At 32.9% G+C, this 17,662-nt stretch overlaps 1 protein-coding gene across 3 annotated transcripts in view; it reads left to right on the top strand.

The window, feature by feature from the left end:
* LOC105466263 (collagen type XI alpha 1 chain) overlaps positions 1-17,662 on the top strand; it is a 219,601-nt gene that overhangs the window by 143,967 nt on the left and 57,972 nt on the right. For all 3 annotated transcript variants that reach the window (XM_011715280.3, XM_011715281.3, XM_011715283.3), the window contains one exon: positions 13,974-14,081. In XM_011715280.3, coding sequence (XP_011713582.1) covers positions 13,974-14,081 — 108 coding nt within the window. The remainder of the gene's footprint in view (positions 1-13,973; positions 14,082-17,662) is intronic.

Below are 17,662 nucleotides of genomic sequence, written 5' to 3' on the forward strand. Positions count from 1 at the left end.
TAGCATACATCCTTAACTATGGCATTCCTCTGTCATACCCATCCTAGAGCTCCACACTGCCTTCGGAAACCAAGCTCTTTATCCTAGCCAGCAAGTCATCAAAGTTCAACCCCAATTTCTATAGTCTTTTTTTTTTTTTCTTCATGCTCACCACTTCAATTCTACCCAATTTAATGCATTGAATGTTGTCTTGCTTCTCAAAACCATGACCTTTTCAATTTTGAAAAGAGTATACTGTAAACTTTTCCCCTTCCTCCAGGAAACTCCAGTTTTTCTCTCTCTACTTGAGGAACATCCTACTCATCCATAAAGATAACTCTTAAGTGTTAAATCTCTGTAAAGTTGTCTTTGGATAATTTACCTCCATTTCATGTATTGGTAAAAATCCCCCCCACACACACACCCACACCCACTGCCCTTTATTATATCTCCATGTTTAGAGATTACATTGGAATATAGTTGATCAACTCTCGCATCAGGCTGTGAGTTACCTGTATTATTTTGGTTACTCACAATATGGTGCCTGAAGCACAGTAATCATCTCACACCTACTCATTTGAATTATTATGAATCCTAATATTGGAATAAAGTTTATACAGAATTACTTAATACTGGGAATACAACAAGTATATCATTCTTCAGATTGACTCACATGATACTTACTTTACTTCCCTCACATCATATCACAACCATTGAGATAATTATGGAAACGTGGTAAAGATATTTTTTAAAGAAAATATATCTTGAAAACTGTATTAGACTTCCACTGGAGTTCATAAAATTATGAACATTTTCTAATATTCTCAAAAGTTAGTGGCAGTAGCATTAGCAGAAACAACAACTTAATAAGACAAAAGTTCGTATTTGGGTATAGAATCTTCTAAATTTCAGTAAAATGAGATCAATTTAACCAGACCTTCAGATTCTAAAGATATACTGTAGGAATAAATGATGCTTTAAGAGCAATACACACTGAACTAATTATCTGAGCTGTGACTACAAGGATTAAATTATTTTGAGTTGTTTTTCAGGGACCAAGCACTGAAGCTGTCTCAGGGGTTGGGAACAGTTGAAACCAGTGTATTTGTAGGCTGCATACTATGTCCAGGGGATAGAATTTTCAAGATATTAATTGAAAAATGTATCGCTACATGTAGAATAACATTAAATATGATATAAAAATCAAATGTACTTTTATTTATTTGGCTTCAATTGTGTATTTGACAATTATTACTTACTTTGTTATATGCAACTGAACATCACAGTAGATATTCCTTGAGATAAAATAGGATAAACAATTTTGAACAGAAATATACCAAAGACTAAATATCACTGTAAGTTGGTTGGTGATTAAATGCCTAATGACATGCAAACAATAAATGTTAATTCTATGAGTGAGGTAGAAAGATAATAAAAATAAGGGGAAGGGCCATGTGGAAAAGATGACCCTTGAACTTGGCTTCACAGAGTGCAGAACATTACAAAAATCACTGAAAAGAAAGAAAATATTAGGAAAGGGATACGATGTTTAATTAGTATCTGTTTTTGCCCAAGTGGGACAAAATTTGGGAGACGGTCTAACATTTGTTGAATTCTTGCTAGCATCCAAGCACTGTGCTATTTTACATAATAAAAAAACTAAATCACTAATGCAACATGTAATATAATTACTGAAGCTCTAAAATTGCAAGATGTAGTCATTTGAATATTTGAAATGTACAGAGCAAGTGGAGTAAACAAATTGAAGTTTTGAGAAAACAAATCTGTCGTTAGTGTTTAATATATAACAGAGATAGGAGAGAATAGATCACAAAAGGCCATTGACCAGTGTCAACATTGCAGTGAGCTGATGACTAGGGCAGTGTGGAATCCAAGGACAGTGCTGATGTAGCAAACATGGAGGGGGCAAGATAGTAAGTTTTAAGACTAATATTTGATATGGGCAGTGAGGACAAATGAAAACTGAACAATGACCTCAAGCTTATGTCCTTGAGAGAATGACAGTTTGGTGATGTCTTCCGTGCCTAGAGCAGTTTTACCTCATCAAGAACAACAACAAACAAAAACCAGAAATATTCACACACAAAAAAAAACTTAAAACCTCTTGGCAGTCAAAAAAAATTACAAATTACCTTTGTAATTTTTGATTATCTACTTTGCTAATAGATGTGCTTGATAGATGCTCACTGTGTTTATTTGAAATTAATACCCATTCTCATATTCACAAATCAAATATGCAAACATCAACCAATTAAAATTATTCCTTAAAGTTGTTGGAAAGTGATTCACTAAAAGGAAGACACCATACACATTTATTAGTTCCTAACACTGTTGTTTTAATTGCTGCAGAATATAGTGAAGAGGTGCATGATGATGACCCGGTTCATAACAAGCCTTAGTTTACTCCATTTAAAGTGATTACATCACATAAAATTTGATTTTGATTTTTTTTTATTCCAAATGACAGACAAAACAAAAACTGGATGGTTTTCTAAATGTGAAGTATAATTTATCTAGAAAATTAATTCATGTTAATTCTTATCTTTTGGGGTTCAAAACTTACTATTAGGTTCTCTTGCAATTAATATTGGAAAAAAAAGAATGAGGAGTAGAGATTTATTTAAAAGGTAGCAAGTTCTGCTTTGCAATGGTAATAGAAAAGATGATGGCAAAATATTAAAGGGAAGTATTTGATCAGTTGGTGAAAAATGATAAAATTCTGAGTCATAAGGAATAAAGACATAAGAACATCTTCTAAAATTTGCTTTTATAATGGATATGTCTGAGTTTATATCAATCTCATGTTAACTTTACCTTTAGGATATTGACCAAGTAATGGTAAGTGTAAGACAGGAATTCACAGAAACAGTGATGGGTATTCAGCAGTTGTTTGTATTAAGGAAAAAGCAAAGTGATGAGTTCTAAGGAAGAGAATGTGAAGTCTAAAGGAAATAGAAAAGGGAAATGAAATAATACTGAGTATGTATTCTTTCAATTCTTATGCTAGATATTTTGTATCTGTGATTTATATCTTTTATTCTTATTCTTGCAATTTGGAATGGTATTTTTTTTTTCTATTTTATCATTCCATTTTTAAAGATAAAAGATCTGAGACTTGAAGAAGTATAGAGCTTGCCCAAATTATCTGGGCAAAAATCCATGATAGCACTTTACATAAACTCATTTTCAAGTCATCTTGATCCTTCTAAATCTCTGTGAACAATTTTGTTGAAAGAGAGTGAGAAGAGTTAATATTTCAACTACCTGGGCTTTAATATTACTATTCTCTGTAACTATTGCTTATTTTGAATGAATCAAAGATGAAACTGATTAAACTAATATACAGATTGATTTTTTAATGACTAGATATTTTTCAGAATACCATTGAATTCTTAGTTTCTTTCTCCTATAATACAACTCATAAGGAATGTAGTTGTGCTGTGTATTTCTGGATTGCTAGGGAAATAATAAATTCCCTCATTGCATAGGATACTAATGAACTAAAACTAAAAGTCCTAAGCAGAGCTTTAATTAGCTAACCTTATCGCTCACAGTGATATTTGCAAAGTTTTCATGTGTCCCAATTATGTAGCTTATGCACTATATTCTTACTATATGCTCTAATCCGAGAAAAGAACAAATATAGTATTTAATTCTCATGCATCCATTCAAATGTCATTCTATCTATTCATTTATAAGTATATTTAGTACCTATTCTCTTTATTTGTAATCCATTTAGTCTGAAGCATAGGTCATTATTATGACATGCCATAGAAGTGGATTTACTGTACTAGGGTGGGTCTAGGTGTATGCCATTGACTTATATTTAGAGAAACTTTATTCGTAAAACAAATAAACTAAAAAGATCTGTTTGAAGATATGGGATATTGCTTTATACAGGGTCCTCTTTATGAATATCCTTGGAAGAAATCTCTTGCTAACCACAGCTTTAAAAATACTTGCAATTTATTTTTTTCAAGTATTCTTTTTGTAGAATATTTTAAATTATTTCTTGTTATTTCTTGAACAGTTAACTGACTTGTTTATTTCTTTAGTCAATTTGAATTACAAAACTTAGAATTCTTTTTGCTTTGGCTTACAGAAATAATGGAGTCAAAATAGAGACGGTACAGAAGATAATGTGTTATAACTATTTTAAAAACTTTTTGAACACAACTTACTATAAAAAGTACCTATGATGTACTTTAACATTGTCTATTACATTTCGTTAGAGTTAATACTTTTTAAATACTCGACAAGACCCATGAAATTTATCTTATAATCTACTCATGGATCATAATCTACAGTTAGAAAAATCCTTGGTCTTGGTATGCATCTTTAGTTTACTAATATTGCTGGCTCCATTTTACTTCAATAAAAAGTTATTTGCATACCTGTTTTCCTGTTTTTAAATTTATATTGTCTAATACTTTTTGCATACTATTTAAGCTGCTATAAGTCTTTTTCTGTGAAAGTACCATAAAGAAATAAATACCTGAAACTATCAGACAATCTATTAAACTGAAGTTATATTGATTCATAAAATGGACCTTGCTGCAAAGAGCTTATGGTTTACTGAAGAGGACAGATAAAGAGCAGATAAAATAACATAGTAAATAATATTAAATATATTAAAAGAACAGAAAACACAAGGGTGAGAACAATGCTTTTTGCCTAAGGAAATTATGTTTGAATTGAAGTTGTAAATAAAAACCAGTTTTATCTATGAAAAGCAGCCTTTCTGTGTGCAAAATTTAGTCTTGAACTGCTCAACACTTTTTGTCCTCTTAGTAATGAACTAGTATTTCAAGGTTAGGGTTCTCTAAAGGTTTTGGTCCTGGGAGTTATTGTATATTGAGGAACGTTCTGTCGTGCTACCACTTATGACAAAATTATACCAATAGGGTGCTGTGACGTTGGGATTTTAATGTCTATGAAAACAAACTATTCGCTGTATACATGATGTTGTATCCAAGAACTGGTAACAGATGCCAATCAAATCCAGGGCATGTCTTCTGATCTCAAGGGATGTAGTCACTAAGTGGATGTCTTGATGCACACGCAAGACAGAAAGTAGCAAGAGACTGAACATCAAGAGAGAAAGGCAGTGCAGCACTTTTCTGCATGGTGAACGTAAACTGGGTAAATGTTTTCTATGTATGTAAACACATATATGTAAATATATCATGCAACAAATTCTCAGCTTTCACCTACTGCATATATTTTTATAAAACAAAATCAAGAAAAATAATATTTAAGGAAAAGATATTTTCCTTAAATAATCTCTCCTCCAGATATTCTTCACGGTAGAGAACAATCTCATTGACAACAGTTATTTATCTAAAAATGAGATTAAAACAAATATAGTAGTGTGTTTAGTAAAAAGCCTTCTATCTTTACAATCACATGTATATTTTATTCCCAGGAGCTGTGGGAGTTAATATGCAAAAAGTATGTGAGAGGAGCCAAATAACTGGTACAGGGTATATGTCCAGTATTTCAAAATTGTGCGGTGTTGTAGTCTTTGCTCTTTTTCTGTGACTACTCTTATTTGACCATCCCCCCATTGATTCTGACTTTATTTTCCTTCTCTATTTATTATTTCTTCTTCTTCTCATTGCTTCTTTAAGAGTTCTCATTCTCTTCCTATCATAATTCCTATTTCTCTTATTTTGTTACTCTTCATCCTATTTCTGAGAACCTTCTTTTCCTTGGTTTTTACTTATTCTTCAAGCAAGGGAATAACCAAGGTTTAGAAGGATGGCATATACTGGCATGCCAAGTCAGACTCTATACATTTTTAGATAAAGCACATTTTCTCCACTGTGACCCAGGTAGACCTTAGTGTAAGATGATTACATCCAACTAGGGATGAGATAAGTGTAGCAATAGTGATGGGAACCAGTGATCAAAATCTGAGGCATTTGATTTGACTTGGATCATTCAGAGTTTATGCTTTAAATTCTGATAATGCTTTATAGTTCATCTAAATTTTTAGTTCACATAATCTAAAATGTATGTCATGTAGAGAGTGAAAGTTTTGACATGAAGGTCAACTTTTTTTTGTATTTTTTATTTTATTTTATTTTTTTTATTTATTTATTTTTTAGAGAGAGTTTTGTTCTTGTTGCTCAGGCTGGAGTGCAGTGGCGCAATCTCAGCTCACTGCAACCTCCGCCTCCTAGGTTCAAGTGATTCTCCTGTCTCATCCTCCTGAGTAGCTGAGATTGCAGGCAACTGCCACCAACCCAGATAACTTTTGTATTTCTAATAAAGAAGGGGTTTCACCGTGTTGGCCAGGCTGGTCTCGGACTCCTGACCTCAAGTGATCACCCACCTCGGCCTCCCAAAGTGTTGGGATTACAGGAGTGAGCCAAGGTGCCTGGCAGAAGGTCAACTTAAAAAGACAAAGCAGACATGCTTTTGCCTTCTAGTTGTATAGCTCTGGTTCATAAGAGCTTTATGTGTTTATACTTCTATTCTTCTCTCTAGTGGGCTGCCTCTTAACTGAATGCTGATGAGGTGACTTGTCTATCACTTTCATTTACTTTATAAATGCTCCTCGGAATATGAAACACCCAGTGAAAATAACTGATAAAATGTTTATTTTGGTGTTCTCATCTGTGTAAAGGATTAGGGAACTACTTCCTATTTCCATTGTTCCAGGAATATAGACCAATGCTATGGCTTCTTGTTTCATTATCATCGTAAGGTTTAGATGAAGGTGCAGTAGGATTTAGGGGAAGGGCTGCAGAAGGGGATAAAGCTAATACAAAGTAAAGAAAGGTAACTAAGTAGAGAAATGTCAATTCCTCCTTTTTAAAAGCATGTAAATGTTCACTTTTCAGTTCAAAACGAGAGAAAAATGGCATGTTTTCCATAGTTGTTAACATTGAATACTGAAATAACAGAATACTTATGATATTATGGTCATTATAATTCATGAAATTAAACAGATATTATTGCCTTTGGGAAACATGATTTTATTGTCATTTAAATCACATATTAAGAAAATATTATTTGTATAATTTTTAGTTCCTCCTTTGCGTTCTATCTAGGCACTTTTGATGTGTAAAATATCTGTCTTTCTTGCAGAGAGACAAGTATACAAATAGTTAAAGTTAGGATTAACAATACTATATTATGTGGGAAAAGCCCTACCCTTCTTTTAACAGGGTATTTTATACCTATTGTTTTGATACTAATTTATTAAAGTATTAAATATGCCATAGAATTTTCTGGATCTTAGTTTACTTCTCTCTAAAATTTTACTTCTATAATTATTTGAGATTTTACATCTATTTCTGAAATATGTAACTGTTCATGTACAGTTCTCTAACATATATTAACATTTATACTTTTTGACAGGCATTGTTCAAAGAACTTTAGCTATATATTAAACATGATAAAAACCTGATGACAAACTTTCTGTCTCTATTATGACAGGCATTGTCCAAATAACTTCAGATGTATCATAATAAGCATCACAAAAACCTGACAACAAACTATTTCTCTCCATCTATATCAACAAAAGTGACCCATAGAGAGTTTGCATAAGATCAGAAAGCTAGTGGTTCCAGTGCTAGAAAGGGAAAGATCATACACTTAATTGACACATTTATTTATGGTGTACTATGTGCCAGTAACTACTCAAACTGCTGGGGATCATTGAAAAAAAGAAAAAAACCTCTACCTTTGTGAAGTTAATCATTATCTATTTTACCTATGCTGAAAGACAATCATTCAGTTTAGATATAATAGTTTATTTATCTGACAATTATAAAGCCCCTTGTTCTTTAGCCAGCTGTAGAGCAATACAAAAATGTCTCACTATACATGCCTACTCTTTATAGAAACAAATAAAAAGTGTATACACAATGTGAGTTTCTCAAGGGCTGCTTCCTGCCATAAAGCATTTCATATTCACAGTCAAGTGTCACAAGAGAATAGATTCTCATTAGTGATGAATATAGAGTTTTTAGCTGAATGTGTAAATGGGACCTTCTTTTCATATTGGGTTTAAATTTTTGTTTAAAAAAATAGAACTTCTCCAGTGATTCTGTTGAGAATAAAGGATTCATAAGTTTATTCTTTTAAAGTTGGCCTGGGAATATTTGAATAAGATTTGCAAATTTGCTATGTCATTTGCTTGATTGGTAGATACCATCAGAGATTTTCACTTTTCATTTATAGATGTATAAAATAAAATTATAGCAGAGCATGCTGTTATTACAAACATCTAGGCTTAGAGAGTGTTTGAAATAACTAATAGAAAAAGAAATTGCAGTTGTACTTTAGGGCATGGATATACATGCCAAAAGTCTCCTCTTGTTTTCATTTGTTGTTTCAAAGTTTATGAGCTGTGACAAGATCATGAGCAATATTTTAACTACAGAGAAGTAATATATTCTCAACACTAATTTTAATGCAGGTTCCACAAGCAAGATGGCAATTTGAAATTTAATCTTATGAATGCTCCAAGGGAGAAATTGCAACAGTTAAACTTTGTAATAAAAAATAGTATACAGTGTCTGGCTGGGTGTGGTGGTTGTTGGCTGTAATCTTAGCACTTTGGGAGGCCGAGGCAGGCGGATCACGAGGTCAAGAGATCGAGACCATCCTGGCAAACATGGTGAAACTATATCTCTACTAAAAATACAAAAATTAGCTGGGCGTGGTGGTGTGAACCTGTAGTTCCAGCTCTTCTAGAGGCTGAGTCCGGAGAATCATTTGAACCTGGGAGTTGGAGGTTGCAGTGAGCTGAGATTGCGCCACTGCACTCCAGCTTGGTGACAGAGCGAGACTCCATCTCAAAAAAAAAAAAAAAGTATACAGTATCTACAAACTATACACATTGCCATAGAGTCAAATCAGCACTCTGTCTCTTCTTGAGATACATTAAAATAATTATTAAAATATTTCAATTAATAAACATACTTAAGTATAAATTTAATAACCATTATTTTCATAAGTAAAAGTCATGGCTTATTTTCATATAACATATCAATTATAATGCATCCAGTTAAGGTAATTTTTTTTTTCATTTTGAAACCATTTCTTATGGGGAAGATATACATTCAATTGCTTTTTTCCTGCAAATTTGAAAATTTTCTCTTGATTACATATGTGTATATTTGAAGCCTAATTTTTTTGTTGTTGTTTTTTGTTTTTGTTTTTGTTTTTGAGATGGAGTCTCTCTCTGTTGCCCAGGCTCTAGAGTGCAGTGGCGTGATACCGGCTCACTTTTAAGTTCTGCCTACCGAGTCCACACTACTCTCCTGCCTTAGCCTCCTGAGTAGCTGGTACTGCAGCTGCCCACTACCGTGCCCAGCTAATTTTTTGTGTTTTTAGTAGAGACGGGGTTTCACCGTGTTAGCCAGGATGGTCTCGATCTCCTGACCTCGTGATCCGCCCACTTCGGTCTCCCAAAGTGCTGGGATTACAGGCGTGAGCTACCATGCCCGGCCTAAAGCCTAAATTTTTAACACGTTCAACGTGTTTGCATATATAATAAAAACACAAATGCACTATAGTTATTTAATGCATACAATCAACATGTTATTCTTTGTTAATATGAATTAAGAGAGCATGGAGATATTTACTACTCAGAATGTAGTGCCAAGGGCTGCATTAATTCACTCCAAAAATAATGGTAGAGCTCCTAGGTACTGTAAGAGAGTGTGTAGGGAATACTTTGAAGGATTTCATGCTTCTTATTCTCAGGAAAATACAATTTTTTGGTAAGATAGTATATTAGTCCATTTTCATACTGCTATAAAGAACTGCCCAAGACTAGGTAATTTATAAAGGAAAGGGGTTTAATTGACTTACAGTGCAGCGTGGCTGGGGAAGCCTTGTGAAACTTACAATCATGGTGGAAGGCAAAGGGGAAGCAAGGCGCCTTCTTCACAAGCAGGAAGAAGTGCTGAGCAAAGGGGGAAGAGCCCCTTATAAACCATCAGATCTCATGAGAACTCACTCATTGTCACGAGAACAACATGGGGGAAACTGCCTCCATGATTCAATTGTCATAACCTAATTTCTCCCTTGATTATGGGGATTATGAGGATTATGGGGGTTACAAAGCAGGATGAGATTTGGGTGGGGACACAAAGCCTAACCATGTCAGATGGTTATTGACCTGGGTCAAAACAAAACAAAACAAAAAGCTGGAATTTTAGTAGTATAGGAAAATACCAGAGATTTTCCATGTCAGAAGACAAGTGTGACCAAATATTCAGAGGTAAAAATGGACATATTGTGTTAGAGGGGCAGTGATAGATGTAATATTTTTAGGAAAAAATAATGTTCAAAGTAAAATGCTAAAATATAAAGTAAAGAAAAATCTAAGTATGTGAGTTGAGTATTTTTCTAGGATGACTGAGGATAAATATGTCAAAAAGATGCATTAAACCACACTATTTCAGAGTTCAGCATAGGTGAACTAATATACTATCTTACCAAAAAATTGTATTTTCAGCATAGGTGAACTCTGAAATCAGGAGGGAAGCCTAGTGAAACAGTACCATGGTGTCTCCAGTGAAATGTGTTGAAAAGTTACCAAAAGTGAAAACAGTTCTTTGTTTTTGAAAATTTCAAATGAACTTATAAACAATAGTGACAAAGAGCAGAGATTCTTTTTATTTTTTTCTTTTGAGACAGAGTCCTGCTCTGTCACCCAGACTGGAGTGCAGCAGTATGATCACAGCTCACTGCAGCCTTGACCTCCCTGGGCTCAGGTGACCCTCTTGTCCTGAATAGCTGAAACTACAGGTGTATGGACCTACAACCAAATAATTTTTGTATTTTTATTAGAGAGGGGGTTTCACCATGTTGTCCAGGTCTCGAACTCCTGGCCTCAAGCAATCTGCCCACCTTGGCCTCCCAAAGTGCTGAGATTACAGGCATGAAACACAGTGCCCGGCCAAGAGCAGAGATTCTAATGACTTGTGTAGCAAAGGTCAAATGAACTAAATGAATGATGGAGAATGGCTATTTGGATAAAGGAGATAAACATTTTCATCAATTCCTTTAAGTTTTTTCTTTGTTTGTTTTAGAGAATGTTCAACCAATATGAGCTTGTTCTGGTAGAAGTAGCTCTTAAATGGCTATATTTCTTCCACTTATTAAAATTTAACACAATTCATTGTACCCATGAGTTTTATGGGTACAACGAGTCAAGGAAATTTTGTTCTCACCATTTATAAACTGCTAAGTATTGTAGGAAAAAACTTGGTAGTGAATTAAGGCACAGAGACCTTGAGTCTATGGTCTTTAACTTAAAAATATACAAGTCATACAGCAATAAAATTATATTATGTATGCAAAGTACTTAGCACAATAATTGTTAATTAGTAGGCATAATAATTGGAGATTAGTTAATTCTCTTAGAATGGATTTCCAACCTTTGCTGATTATCCCGTTTTTCATTCTAGTCTAGTAACCATTAGCTTTACCATAGCCTAGTATGATATCTTCCTAGGGTAGTCTTTGAACAGTCAGAGTTTAAATAGGATTAAAGAGAGAAAATTTTTACGGCCTGACAAATTAAAATTGCACCTCTTTTTGAATAGCCAGTTACAAATGAAATACTGCAGGAGTTAAATCAAATGCTTATTCTAGGTTTGATAAAACTAATGGGTAGCAATCATTTTGTGAGGGTTAGAAGTGAAATACTAAACAAAAATGTAATATAGTCACCTTGTATGTACATTGATCCTCAATAAATCAGCTTTTCAGATTAGTGGAGATTTATCTTTAGTGGTATTAATTTTAACTTGAATAGAATAACACTAGTTGCATCATGTATTGTCTTCTGTTGATGTGTTTCTGTTGCCAAAAAAGGAGAACTTTTATTACTGATTTTTTTTCTTTCCTCTATTTTTAGTAATTCAAGAGACACCTTTGCATTCCTCTCAATTCATAGCCCTTGTTCTTCTTGCTCTTCTCCTTATCCACTTCCTGTGCTTTTTTTCTTCCTTCCTGACCTCCCTCTCAAAGAATTGGAGGCAAATATTTGTGTTCTTTTTACTCTTAGGGTTGCTCATTTTGAATGTACAACACTAAGAGGATTTTATTATTTTTTCTTCTGCATTGACTTCTAGAATCATTCACCAGGAGTCTGTTACTTGGTTAACAGTAATACAACTTGTGGTTGACTATTTTATTCATAAAATATTTTAATATTATTAAATTAAATTAAAAAAATAAATTGACAAAAGAGTATATGTTTATTATCTAAAAAGTACTAACTGCAATTTTCTCTTGTAACTATAGCCTCCTCTTTAGTATTTGGAATACTTCATTGGTAAAAATAGAGTTTACATACAACTCGTTTATTATGCCATATAAAAATATTCCCTAGATTCGTTTTTGAACATCTACTTACTTACAGCTCAAAAATGCCACTTTTGTTTATATCAAGGTCAAATTTCACAATTTCTTTAACTATATTTTTGGCAATGTCTCTCCAAACTATATCACCTAAGTTTCAGATACCCAATAATTACAAACATTGCTGTCCTCATTAGAAAGAACCAATAGGTGTCTTTGTCAAGAAATCAGAGTAGAGTCCAAGCTCAGGGTTCTCTTAACTAGTTATATGATTACAGGAAGACGGTTAACTTCTTTGAGCCAGAGATTCCTCATTTTTAAAACATGCTACAATAGCTCTATCAACTACCTGGAATTGTTGTGAGAATAAAATGATAAGATGAAACAAACTGATTGGTAAATTGTAAAGCACTATGTTAATACAAGTTGTTGGTATGATTATCATTTTTATCACATGTAATTAATTTCCTAGTTAATAAAAATACAAATTAGAACAAGGTAAATAATGCATATTTGTATAATAAACTGATTTCTAAAATATGGTAAGTATAATAGTAGAAAACATGAAGTAATGTCTTTTCCAACTTTTATAAATAATTTTCCATCTGAATTTTGAAATGATGATGCTATTATCTAAGTATGTTAATTATTAAGAAAAAATACTAGCAATTATATTTTCTAATATTTTACAGTTTAATCATAAAATAAAAAGATAAATTATAATTTAATCACCCCTCTGAGAATCCAAAGACAATTTTTTTGTTATCTTTTACTACCCAAAATTGGAAGTAGTAATAGATTATATTTGAGCTTTACAGTACTTAGTACGTATGTCTGCATTTCTTTTATTCTTGTTTTAATAATGTTTTCTTAAATTGTAGGTACAGATAACTACTATAAAGGCAGTATCCATGTGGTTATTTTAAAAATCTATATATATGAGGGTTTTTTTAAAAAGCAAACTAGTTAAAAACATAACATCTTTTTTGAAATTCAGTTAAAAAAAAATCCTAATCAGATTCAAATTATCTCATCAGTGTTCATAAGACCCCATGTTCTTATAGAACTCTAAGTTAAATTTAAGGGCTTATTCTATGAGAAAATGTCCAAACTTTGGGATAGTGATTATCAAATGTTATTTTGTAAAAAATTATGTGTGTATCCTAATGCAAAGAATTTCTGAACTCATTTTTTTTTTTATTTTGAAATCTTGGTTCAGCACATTTGAAATAAAGAGATAACTTCAAGAAACACTAGTCTAGGGATTGTATTCTGCCATTTCATTATAATACAGCGAGAAATTTGTGTAGGAAGTTATTATTTATAAAGCATTGTGCCCAATTATGAACACTTAAATAAAAACAGATAACTAAGTAAACATTAAATACATCTAATTTTGAAGTATTTTTTCATCTCATCAATATTTTCTAACGCCAACATCTATGCTTAATATTGGGCCTGGAAATTAGTATCTCAAATAGTGGATACAACTGTTTCTCTTTGGGATCCTAAAATTATCTAAACTCTAAATGTTACTTTAACATAATTTACTAGACTGTAAGAAGCTATTGTTAAATAAGCGATTCTTAAGCCAGTATTGCTTTCTTTAATAACAAAATACTTCTTTTCTTGTGTACTAGGGCTCACCAGGAGAACGTGGGTCAGCAGGTACAGCTGGCCCAATTGGTTTACCAGGGCGCCCGGGACCTCAGGGTCCTCCTGGTCCAGCTGGAGAGAAAGGTGCTCCTGTAAGTAATGTCTAGAAGAAAATATACTACACTGCTACCCTGTACACGTTATTACTTTTTATTCAATAATATTAACTTTTCATACACCACTGTATTCTCTCTGTATATGTGTCTGGCATATAAATACACTGGCTTGTATATATATAATAGAGAAAATTTCAAATTCAATTAAATGAGATGACATTTTCCCACACTTTATGAAACCATAATACCTGTAAGGGAGTTGGATATTATTAATGTAAAAGGCTTCTCATTTTGCTTTAAAAAATAAAAAATAAAAAAAGTTGTGAGTTTTTGATTAAAGCTATACCTTGCTGCTTTACATTAGAAAAGTGTGAACTTTTTACACCTCTTGTAATACAAATTCAACTTCAAGCATTTCCGTAGTCTGTATATGAAACTCATAGAAAGTAGCTGCCCTTCTCATGTAATTTGAGCTCTGATCACCAGTGAATGAGACGGGGAACATCTGACCAATGATTTCATCTAATATTTATTGGATTTTAACATTTTATATTTACATGACTATGGACTCTATTCCACTTATTAGATTTAGGTTTCTTTGTTAAGATTTCTTCTCTATTTTTGTTCCTGGTTTTGATGTGATTGTATTTTTAAAAAATAATTCTCTCTTTCTACAAGATTAAAATGCAAACTGTTTCAGTAAATGTAGATAAAAAGTACTGGCTCTGATACACAAAAATATGTTTAATATTTTTATATACTGGTAAGTGTTGAGATATAAAATTAAGCTTAAGCTTATATTCAAAAATACTCCTCTATCACTAAGACTTCAGTTTTATCAATTTGATTTGCTTTCGTTATCTATGCATTTTCTCTGATTATTCTGTGATATTATTCCAATGTTTCTGTTTGAGACCATTTTGTGCACTTTTAACAGAACACTACAGACTGGGTAATTTATAATGAACAAAAATATATTGGCTCATGGTTCTGGTGGATGGAAAGTCCAAGCTAGTGGGGTCACATCTGGTAACGAACTTCTTGACACATCATCCCATCGTAAAAGGACAAAGAGAGGGCGAGAGAGAGAGAGAGAGAGAGAGAGAGTAAAAAGAAAACAAATTCCCTTTGTTGTAATGAACCCACTAATGCAATAATGGCATTAATTAATTTCACTTTGCCCTCATGGCCTAATCATTAGGCCCCATTCCCCTGCACTGTTGCATAGGGAATTAAGTTTCCAAAAGACGTTTTTTTGGTGACACATTAAAACTGTAGCAGTTTAAAAATTTAAAAAAAAATTGTTTCCTGTAATCCATTACCTTTCAGAAAGAGTTAGAGTGTTGGAATGGGCCATGCCACCTGTGGATAGAACTTTTAGGTGACAGAAAAAGCACTTTTAATATGCTGAGAAAATATATTTCATAGTGTACTGTGTACCGGGAGAAGATAGAAAATAGATTCAGGTCCTTTAGTACAAGTTAATTTAAAAATATAGGGAACACGTATTTTGCACAATACACTAAATAATGCATACGGAGAAAATAGGCATAAATTGCTTTTTATACAAATTGAGAATATACTAATTAGATAAGTCAATATTTCTGTGAAGATAATATATTGAATGGTAGGTTTTAAAGTGGATAATTACCTTAGCTTTATGAAGAATAAGTAAATTATTGAAATAAAGATCAGAATATGGAAAAGCATTGAAATTGATAAGAAATTAATTAGGTGAGATAGATGAAAAATTATTGACATTAGCCTTTGTAAGAGCCAGGATTCATGCCTGAGTTTTGTTGGTAATTAGTGATATCATAACTAGGGAAGGGAAAAGGGAATGCCTTACTTACCCATTCTCTTTCAGTTATCCCAGCCAAGGACAACAACTCCAGGATGTTCATTCCTTTTTCTATTAGCCAAAATTAGCGATTTAGAATAACTAAGGGGTAGACACCGTATTGTTAGCATTATACTTTTGAAGGAGCTGTCTGCTTAGGAACAGTAACATGAAGTGGTAATAAGAGTGTTCAGTGAAAGGAGTTATAGATATATATTCAAAAGTTTAGTAAAAACTGATGGAAATGTTTGGCAAAATGTTATATCTAGCCTTTACTTCTTCCTTTTTCCAAACAAATTTTAGATCTTACCTCTGCTGAGTAGCTTGTGTTATCAAAATGTTATGCAATTATCAGCAGGTTTACACTTGCATTAAAAAAAAAAAAAAAAAAAGACAAGATGGGGCCTGTGGCAGACAAGCCCTTGGTCCACCTACCTATCAACCCTGCTTCCTGGAATGGAGAAATGTCCTAAGTAACATCCCTATATTAATCAGTTACATTAGAAACTCTGGGAGGTGGGTCTGGAAAGCAGGTAAGAAGAAAGGGGCTAAATCCTTCTCCAACTTAATGGCATTAATAGAAAATTTTGATAGGGAAACTGATTCTAATGAAAACTATTAGTTAACTGGATGCAAAGATTACAGATAAGGAGCAATTTTAGCTATGCATCTACTTGGGGACAGTTGTAGAAATTGGAGGAAAAGGTAGATCTAAAACACAATGAAGTCAATGCACTAACTGTAACTGAATTAGGCAATAGTAGCTTGAGATTTTAGGAAAAATATTCTCCAAATACTTATTTACAATTTCTAGCATGTGTGTCTGTGTATAATTGCAGAGAAAATAATTAGTGCCAGAAATGTAAGTCTGGGAGTCATTTAAAATAAGAGTGATGTTTAAAGGCATAGTTTTGGATTACTATGTGATTTAATGTTGAGGGAGAGCAGAAGTCTGGACTCAGTCTTAATGGAGAATTATAATGGGTGTCAGTTTCCAAAGCATCTAATAAGAGAGAGAAATAGTCCACGAGGTTTTTTTTTTGTTTGTTTGTTTTTTTTTTTTTTTTTTTTTTTTTTTTTGTGTGTGTGTGTGTGTATCTCCAGAGGCATGCTATCAAACAGAACAAGAGATAAACGAGTTCCCTTTTGTGGGATGTTGTAAAAGATCGAGAATACAGAAATCCGAAAGACAAAGAAATAAAGAGACTGGGATTTTACCTGCTGGACATTTATAGCTTTAGGTTAATTCTAAATTGATTCAAAAAGAAAAAAAATGGGCTATATAGGAGTGTAAATCACCTCAAGCAAGGCAATGGAACCCATAGAAAAATGAACAGTAGGTGGAAGTACTAGTAAGATTGAATACATTGCCTCATTATTATTATTATTGTGTGGTGCATATATTTATCTACTTGATCAATAATAAGAAAATAGTTGGTGGAAAAGTTAAGGAGTTAAGGAAATGAGAGTAGACTCAAGTTGCCTGCTTGAAGACAACCAGAAGTGGGTTGGGAGCTAGCCCTATCATTTATTTAGTTCATGATTTCGGTTAAGTTATTTGACATCAAAACCTCTGTTTTCTCATCTCTGAAAAGAAGATGGCCGTCTCTGAAAAGAAGATAATCATAGTATTTTGTGAGGACTAGATAAAATTACAGTTCTAAATCATTTTTCAGAATTATGATGTGTTCAGAATAATCATTACTATTAGTAGTAGTATTATCATTACCATCAGTGTGTGAACCAGAGTGCCATAAAAAAGGATGAAATAATAAAC

The sequence above is a fragment of the Macaca nemestrina genome, chromosome 1 (genome assembly GCF_043159975.1).
Source record: "Macaca nemestrina isolate mMacNem1 chromosome 1, mMacNem.hap1, whole genome shotgun sequence".
Taxonomy (NCBI): domain Eukaryota; kingdom Metazoa; phylum Chordata; class Mammalia; order Primates; family Cercopithecidae; genus Macaca; species Macaca nemestrina.